Source organism: Nicotiana tomentosiformis, chromosome 11, assembly GCF_000390325.3.
Source record: "Nicotiana tomentosiformis chromosome 11, ASM39032v3, whole genome shotgun sequence".
Lineage (NCBI taxonomy): Eukaryota > Viridiplantae > Streptophyta > Magnoliopsida > Solanales > Solanaceae > Nicotiana > Nicotiana tomentosiformis.
The window spans coordinates 47,286,857-47,296,447 of NC_090822.1; the positions used below are offsets into that span (position 1 = coordinate 47,286,857).

The following is a 9,591-nucleotide window of genomic DNA, read 5'->3' on the forward strand; positions in this document are numbered from 1 at the left end:
AAAATTAATAGCCACTAAACAATAGTGATTTCTGAAAATTTCTCTTATATTTGCCCGCAAGCTGTAAAGAGAAACTAATCAAGGTTTACAATCTACAAAAGCTAAACGGTTAACATTAAGCAGATACACATTACATCAACTCTAGTTGCAGGCCAACTCTATAACAAAGCTCATAAAAAGAAATGGTACAATGTAATTGAGGTCCAAAAGTTGCTTAATAGAGTTTTTATATGATTGGAGTGCTTTTTTTCTTGTTTCTTACTTGTGTTTGATACCTTCGTTAGAACAACGCTAATTCGAAATCATGCTGCCGAAGACCTAGAAGGAGAAGCACTCCTTACCTAGATTTTTTCATTCTCATGACTCAGACCCAAGCCCTTTGTCAACACAGTTCATTGGAGGGCATTTTGGTTATTTCAGTTGCTATTTGCACATTGTTGAAACTAATCTCTTTCATTATGTTTTGTATTGCAATATTTGATTGGAAATCGAATTTATAAAAGAAAATAAGATTTTTGACACAACAAAAGTATTATTAGAGCTTGCAATCTTATCTGTGACATTTATATGCCTACAAGTGTATATCATTAATTGTAAAATAAAAAATTTAAATTAAAGTTTGCAAATAAAAAAGAACGTCTTTTCTTTTTTAAACAAATAAGAACATATAAGATCGAAACAGACGGAATAACAAATACAAAGTATGACCTCAATCTAATGGATCTTTTTTCATTCTCATGACTCAGACCCAAGCCCTTTGTCAACACAGTTCATTGGAGGGCATTTTGGTTATTTCAGTTGCTATTTGCACATTGTTGAAACTAATCTCTTTCATTATGTTTTGTATTGCAATATTTGATTGGAAATCGAATTTATAAAAGAAAATAAGATTTTTGACACAACAAAAGTATTATTAGAGCTTGCAATCTTATCTGTGACATTTATATGCCTACAAGTGTATATCATTAATTGTAAAATAAAAAATTTAAATTAAAGTTTGCAAATAAAAAAGAAGGTCTTTTCTTTTTTAAACAAATAAGAACATATAAGATCGAAACAGACGGAATAACAAATACAAAGTATGACCTCAATCTAATGGATCCGAATACTTAATTTTATCCAATCTTAGTCGTACAACCGGAATGCTATAAACTTATTACCAGCTGCACCTAAAATTCCAATAGATCGAAAATGGCAAATAACATCGGAATCTGAACGGAGCCATTAGTCACCTCACAGAACGTTTTGTATGTTAAGCATGGGGAATCATATTTATTAATCTAAAGAGAAGGAAGGAAGAAAGATTTTGACTCTTAACTGTTGGAAAGACAGTAAAGATGTCCTGGCAAACCTCAAACATTCAACTCAACTTCAAGGCTCAAAGGTTCAAAGAGAGCTTCCACTTCATTGAGGTTCACTTCCTCCAAGCTGGAAGGATTCCATCTTGGGTTCTGCAGAAAGCAAACTCATTAAAGGTCTTACTTCTATAAGACTAGAAAACCTTCATTAAAGGTTTTTACTTCTAAAAGACTACAAAATCTTCACTCATAACCCTACAATACACCGTCTAACATGACAACTGATTTCCATCATCAGAAAGGAAAAAGTACATAAGGTACTCTCATCAAGGCTTAAAAGAAGATGACTCTTCATCTCTTCCTTAAACTAGTTAACGGAATATCCTCTCACAAAATGCACCACCAGGGTTGAGAAACAGTCAAACATTAACACATTCAACTGTCATGGGCTTGCAAAACTAGAAACCAACCTGATCCTTGTCCACTAAGATAGCACGGACACCTTCTGCAAAATCATTGCGTAGAACAGACCTTATAGCAATGCGATATTCAGTTCTCATAACACCAGGGAGCTGCGTGTTGGGAATGGCAGAAAGAAGCAGAAAAGTTTAAAGATCTATCCGAAGTGAAGGAATCGTGAATTTTTCAAGAAAGAAGAAAAATACTGTACCTTTTTTGTTTTAAAAAAAAAAGCACAATGCGAGGGAGGCTAACCTTAGTTGTATTCTCATTTTTGCCACATGCAGATGCAACACTGGAAAAGTACTGCTGGGTGAGGCAAAGAGAAAAGGGAGCCCCCTTTCTTAGCCCTTGCAGAGCATCCTTAGCCCATTCTGCCACTGCCAAGGAGATGAACTAACAAATGAAAAAGAGTACCCCACAAGTGTTTATTGATTTGCGCATGTATAAATTGGAAAGCATATCTGATTCATTTATGGATGAAAAGCCAAGTGAACAATCATACCCAAAGTATCCGCACTTAACTGATGATTTTCAAGCTCCTCGATTATATTTTTAACAGACTTATTACCACCAAATGTTGAAATGATTCTGGGTAAAAGAGACTTCAAACGGGATTCTGAATCAGGGTCAGTACTGTATTTTGCCAGAAGTATTTTGATCTCTTCGTCCGGATCCTGAGAGCTATTTCGAAATAAATAAGTCATAGAACATCTGTAAACTTCAAACATACCACTGAAATGTCTTGTACCAATAACGCAATAAAAAGTATTTATCCTAAGGAATAAGGATCAATAATCTGAAGAATTTGCAATAGGACACCAAATGTGACTCATGAAGTAACCACTAGAGACAAGCAATAGATATTAAAATAAGTTCCCACTAACACACGGACAAAAAACTATACCCAACTTGTGGAATCTTTTCAAGAAAAATTGTTGAAAGATCAAAGTGACAACTCAAGAGAGATGCATGAAATGACAAAATCTTTTTATACATGGTATTCCCCCGCCCCGCAAAGAAAACCCCTCAACCTAGGAGCGCAACAGTGATGTTCCTAATTAACTCCCTTGGTAACTCGAACCACTAAACTCGTTGGGGGTGGAGGGCCTTTTCCGTTAGGCTATCCCTCCCTAATCATGATAAGCAAAATTTTAACATACATGTAACAATTAAGTGCAAAATCATCATCAAATTCCATCGGCATAAATAAGATGAAAAGACTAAAGGCCAAGGATCTGCACGTCACATAGCTCTGAAAAGTTGATTAAAGGTTGACATTTGGTGCTTCCATGTTCATATTATAAGAGAGAACATAGATTAGTTCATTAGGAAATGCTAAGACATACAAGGTAGCCGCCAAGAAAGCCTCTTTCAATGTATCCAAATTTGCAGAAGGAACATAGTGACTTCCCAAACCAGCATACAGTGCATCAGCAGGTGTAGATATCCTACTTCCAGTCAGTCCAAGATAAGCACCTGCAATAAATAAATTAAACGAACGAATAAGGAAAGAGCATGGGCAGAAAAAACTTGTGGGATAATGGACACACATATAATAGTTCTCACCATCTCAATCTGACAACCACCCACACAATATAGGTGAAAATGAGATAGGAGGTTCTCACTTGAAATATTTTTCCTTTTACTAGAGTTAAAAAAAACCAAAGGTTTTAATAACTTACAATGAAAAGGAAAGGATTATTAGGACACTGATGCAGAAACAAATTCACCTGACATATGACCCTTTCTTCCTCCAAAATAAAATAACATGGGTGTGCACCACATATGAATTTGAATTTAATTATCATTGCTTCCTCCATTTCAAAGAGATTTCCATCTTGTTCAACATCAAGCTTTGACCACAACTTGGATGATCAAAAGATTATCATTTGTGTATGACCAAGGATGGATTTCACCAGCAATTGAACAAATGATGCATTGTGGTTGTCTTTTTAGCAGAGAACTTAAAAGAGTCCACAATAACATACACCCTTTCATAGTCCTTAGATCATATTAAATTTGAATATAAGCATCCACACCTGGTAACTTTGAAGGAAGAGCCATATCCGTGTTCTCTGAGGACAATAGTCAAAATTTATGTATTTGTTCTCTTCATTTCAAGTGTGTTACTGTAATAACCCTTATTTAATAAGGGCACTTATGTCATTAGAGAAAAAACAAACAAAAATCATATTTGGGCTAAGGCCCATTGCCGTGAAATCAACAAGAAACAAAAGAAGTAGGGATGGGAGCAAGAGACGGCACTGAAAGGAGCATGGACTTTAAACAATAATTGAAGGATTTCGGGAGGGGAAACGCAGCATTGGAGTAGAAGCTCTAACAAAGTTTCAAAAGAACGAAAAAGAAAGGGTAGAAACAGAGAAGTAACAAGAACTTTTGGTAGTAACTTAAGAGGAAACCAGCACAGTTTTCGAAGTGGTTAGCGATCTGGTGCCGCAAGAGAGCCGCTCCCAGCATTTTTATGTTTCGAGGTATTTTTATTCCATTGGCATGGGTATATATAGATTATCATGGTTAAATATTGATATTGGTAACCTGGATATGGTGATTTTCAAATTGAATTGGATATGAGACGACAACAACAACAACAACAACAACAACAACAACAACAACATTACCCAGTGTGATCCCACAAGCGGGGTCTTGGGTGGAGGAGTGTACGCAAATCCCACCCCTAACTTGTGTGAGGTAGACGGGCTCTTTCCAATAGACCCTCCCCACTCAAGAAAAGTGTCTTCAAAACAGGTTTGAAAAATACAGGAGTAAAATACTATTATGAAAATACTGAAGAGAAGGAAGTATTGACAGCAAAAATAGTAAAGATAACCAAAGTAAAAGAAAAACAGTAATGATAAAATTGAAAAATAAAGTAATAATAGAGTAATAATAATGATAGTGACAAGGAAGAGAGGGAGCGGATAAGGTGTTTTAAACTAGAATCATGCTCTCCTACAAAAAAGAGAAAAATCGCTCGACTACCTACTAACCTTCTTCCCTAATTCTCGACCACCATGCTCTCCTATCTAGGGTCATGTCATTGGTGAGCTGAAGATGTGCCATGTACTGTGTAATCTCCTCTTTGAAAAATATAGGAGTAAAAGAATTTATTCTAAATAGATAAGTAATGGATCTGTTAGTTTATAACACCCTAGTGGAGAGATTGTGAGTGCTTGCAAAACACTGCAAGAAATACAGCAAAAGTATTGATTTCCCAAGCAATCAAATTCTTTTCTTTTTGCCCTTTATTGATGATATTAGCAATCTAAACATAACGACAGAGATAGAAGCAAGAACTAGCCAAATACTACAAAATTAATAAATAGGCAGTTAATAGTCTTATCCGGACACAAATGTGATGAAACTTCGCATTCATTTTTCCTAGAAATCACAAACGGAAAAAATTAACATCAGACGGCATACAGAGAGAATTATAATTCCTATATCTAAGTTATAGAGGTGCCATTTAATAGCACTCACCAAGTACAGACTGCTGACAACATGCACTGTTTAGAAACTTTAGCACTCAGATGCTATTTAATACATTTTAAAGTCTTCATGGACAAGATGAAGAGTTCTAGGAACCCAGTTTAACTCCATCTACAGTATGGAGAGAAGTATTGCTTATTATTTCTCCAAAAGTAATAGGAGTTGCTAAAACTTCAACTCTCTTTTAATTAATCTTCCATTATTACGATTTCCTCAGCAGAAAGAGAAAACGCATACCAACTGCCCCTTTGCCAGGACTATGTGCAGCTATATAAGAAAAACCAACATCTGGAAACAACCCGATTCCATTTTCTGGCATAGCTAGAACAGTCCTCTGAAACAATAATAAGAGGTATAAATAAGATCATAGTTGCAACAACGAGTAGTCTCCATACAAGGTGGGAAAATACCTCTGTGATAAGCCTGTAGCTACCGTGACCTGATAAGCCAATGCCAAAGCCCATTGTTATGCCATCCATGAAGCTGATGTAAGGCTTTTTGTACTCGAATATTTTACAAATCAGAGAATACTCTGCTGTGAATACCTGAACATAAAGAAGGAACACATATTTCAATTTTCTGAAAGGCCTACTGACAAACCCAGCTGCAGTATTCACTTCAAAATTGTGAGAAAGCACGGGAGAAAAATATATTATTGATATTCTATTCAATTAAAATACAATGAGCCCTATCTATACAATACATATCCTACTCCTATTCTATGTGCGACTAGGACTAATTCACGTTATTTACATAACTATCTAACAAGAACATATCCATAAAAATTAACATATTTAGGCATCACGCAAAAGGATTGCAAAACTGATATATGGTGTTGCAATCGGTGGAAGAACAAGAGTAGAGCAAGTCACAGACTCACTGTGGTGCTAAAGAGGTTCATAGCTGGAAATGTCTCTGAGACAGAGCATTAGTTTCCCTCTTTACATAGCACGCATGTTGTCAATGGCACATGCATATGTAAAACGAAGAACTATAAATCAAAAAAATATTGACAAGGAGATCAAAAACTTTTTTTTCAAAGAGAAATTTTTAGAAACATGACGCACACCATCCAGTTGCGCACGATTAAGTGCAACTATCAACTCCAAAGATAAAAGCTAAAAGAAAAGCCCCAAATTTTAAAGAGGAAAAGCATTTCAAAGGAGAAAAAGCATATTCTGCAGTCATAAAATATCGGCTTGCGGAAACAGGCATCACTTAATTAAGAACAGTACCATGAACTAATCACAAAACACCAACTAGACCTACTTAAAGAATGCACAATTATCAAATGGCTCAACATTGTTATTATAGGACGGACATTGAGGAGAAACTTTTGAATGTCCTGTGGCAGCCAAGTCATCATAAGCTTACTGCCAGTTTACTTCAAGAATTCAAGCTACGTAAAATTCATCTATGTTAGATATTTGCTGTAAATTCTTGTTGAGCAATCAATATTGATGTGAATGGTCAGTGATGATTGACGAAAGCCTATATAACTTTAACCTTTCGAATCTAGCTACACCATTTGTCTCCATTGTGAATGAAATTACCTGATAAGCTATACTATTACTATTTGAATTATTAATAGATCAACAGACAATCTACCATTTCACACTTTTCCCAAATCTTTTTCTCCCCAAAATTTTTTCCATACTTTAAAAGTTAAAAAAATGTAAGTCTAAAAGGCTTAGGCACAACCATCAGTCAATTAACTGATAGAATGACAAACCCAGCTCCTATTCGTACAGAAATAATGATTTCATAATAATAGACAAAGGCGCTTTCATACCACTTTACTAAGACCTAAACTAGAAAAGACACCGGGTATTCTGATTCTTTTTTATTTTTATTTTTTGGAAATATACAGCTAGTGTATGTACATCTACTACCACAGTTTGTTAGGATTTTGTGCATGTTAAAGGGACAATAAAGGACCTTAATCTTATCTGACTGCCATTTTTTGGTCAAACCTAGCTTGATCACCCCTGCAGGTAAACTCACTAACAGATTTAACAACCACTAACAGTTCTGTTATGCATCAGCATAGCAGCATGAACTCAGCAAGACAATATCATCAAATGAAACTACAAACAACAAAGACTAAGCTACAGAGCAGAAGAGAATGACATGCTGAGTTCAATTATAGGGTAAATTTCATAATGTGAGAAAACCTTTTGCACAAGAGGTGTACTTTTGTCCTTTTGAATTTCAGCAACAACCCCTTTAATATCCATCCCTGCATCAGCAATGAATGGTTACCCACAAATCTTACTAGAACGTGTCAAACTATGTACTGTAGCTGCGGATAGGAGGCTCTATCAAAAATGAGTAATGATGTAATGACAAGACTGCTTCAGGAACTAGATGCCGCAAATATGCCAGATAAGATAGTAGCCAGTATCCATCCAGTAAATGAATGACTTTTGACTTGTTACCTGCTGAAAAAGCACGAGCCGAGCTACTCTCAACCAAAATACACTTGACCTTTGGGTCTGTTTCCCACTCATCCAGGAAACCCTTGTACTTGATGTCCATATCTGAGTCATATCAATCAAGCATGAGTTAAACAGAAATCAAACTACTTAGATGAAGATGTAGCATATTAATTCTCATACTTCTAGGAAAAAATAATAGTATCTATTAATTATTGTATTCTGATTTTTCCTCCTATAATTCCTGTCCTACTTACTTGATAAAACTATGCAACCACAACAACAACAACAACAACAACAACAACCCAATGAAATACCACAAGTGGGGTTTAGGGAGGTTAGTGTGTACGCAGACCTTACCCCTATTCCGGAGGAGTAGAGAGGCCGTTTCCGATAGACCCTCGGCACAAGAAGATGGAATGAGACAGTGCAGCAGTAACAACAAAGGAATTCAGAAAGATAACACCAGCAACGTAATAACCAAAAAATAGAGAGAAAAGCAATAACACTAAGCAGTAACAATGGCACAGTACTACAGACGCAATGGAATAATATGGACACAACAAGAGCCACTAATATCCTAAGACAAAACACTACCAGACTAGCTTCCTACAACCTAACCTACAACCCTAATGAAGTACTAAGGACACAACTGGAGCCACCAGCAGCCTAAAACAAAACACTATCAGACTAGCCTCCTATCTCCTAACCCGCAACCCTAATGCTCGACCTCCACAACTTCCTATCAAGGGTCATGCATCAGAATACTAATTAAATATGCATGAGTGTCAAAAACAGAATCTAAATTTAATCTTGGCCATGTGGTATAGCATATATATTCACCAGTGGAAATTACATTCTTCTCTTCTGTATCAAAGTCATGTCCTCATTTTTAAAATCATCAAAAGAGGACTAATAAGGACTAGAGTGACCTGTATTCTTTTTTCGATGACCTGTATGCTTCTTTTTCCCGATTTTTCTTCTACTTTTTATAAAATAGTATTGGATACGAGATTAAGGACTAGAGTAAAGCCATGAATACAAACGAAAGAAAAGTGACTTTAGTCCATAATTTTGGATAGTTGAGTGATTATCTCAGAAATGAAACCCGAGTTCTACTGTAATACATACTAAAGTAACACAGATAAATTTTACTGAGCTTCCTTCCTAGCCTTGCACCTCTCACATTGAACCCCCATGCTCTAACACACTCATTCTAGATGGAATATCAAACTTATATTATTCAAAATTAATTCCATCCCCTTTATCACCGTAAGTCGTCAAACAATCAATCTATCACTCAATCACAAGTCACTTGTCTGAACTGAAATTATGAATCTATTGGCTTGCTAGTTTGGATGATTTCTAGGAAAAGAAGAACCATTATAATAAAAAATTATAGTAAAACTGAGGTGAAATATGAGTAACTTATCAAAAAAAAGGAAGTGAAAATTGACCAAGGTTCATGGCATTGAGAGCTTTAGGACGATCGAGAGTGAGAACGGCAACGCCATTGGGGTGGATATGTCCTTTCACGAATTCGTCCGCGCCGGTGGCCATCATCAATTCGTATGGGAGAAGGATTTAGGTATTACGGAGAGAGAGAGTGGTGGTTCGACCTAGATATTTGACTTACTTTTCAAAGCAAGCCTACTTTATGTACTGAACAAAGCAAGCCGGTGGTTTTGTTCAGTGATCATTTTGGTTCATTTTACGTTTACTATCTCCCCAACCCCACCCGCGGCAAAAGTTACAAACTTATCTTTGGCTATGCCTGAGAAATTAGTTTATTTTGGAAAGTATTTTTTTTAAAGTACTTTTGAAAAAAGTATTTTTGGAAAGATATAGTTTGTGTTTCGCTAATCAGTCTGAAAATTACTTTTGAGCAA

General features: G+C 35.9%; 1 protein-coding gene across 2 annotated transcripts; it reads right to left on the reverse strand.

Annotated features, from left to right (window-relative positions):
• Positions 1 to 996: 996 nt before the first annotated feature.
• On the reverse strand, positions 997 to 9,375 carry LOC104116696 (3-hydroxyisobutyryl-CoA hydrolase-like protein 3, mitochondrial). Of its 2 annotated transcripts, none has more exons than XM_009627605.4 (10): positions 9,160 to 9,375; positions 7,706 to 7,807; positions 7,442 to 7,506; positions 5,678 to 5,812; positions 5,505 to 5,601; positions 3,107 to 3,236; positions 2,263 to 2,441; positions 2,013 to 2,137; positions 1,769 to 1,870; positions 997 to 1,451 (listed from the first exon to the last, which is right to left on the reverse strand). In XM_009627605.4, the coding sequence occupies exons 1-10, from the start codon at positions 9,263 to 9,265 to the stop codon at positions 1,353 to 1,355; spliced, it is 1,140 nt and encodes a 379-aa protein (XP_009625900.1). In that variant the 5' UTR covers positions 9,266 to 9,375; the 3' UTR covers positions 997 to 1,352. The 2 variants fall into 2 exon arrangements, with proteins under 2 accessions (XP_009625900.1, XP_009625907.1); XM_009627612.4 differs by lacking the exon at positions 9,160 to 9,375 and adding an exon at positions 8,063 to 9,115.
• Between the last annotated feature and the right edge of the window lie 216 nt (positions 9,376 to 9,591).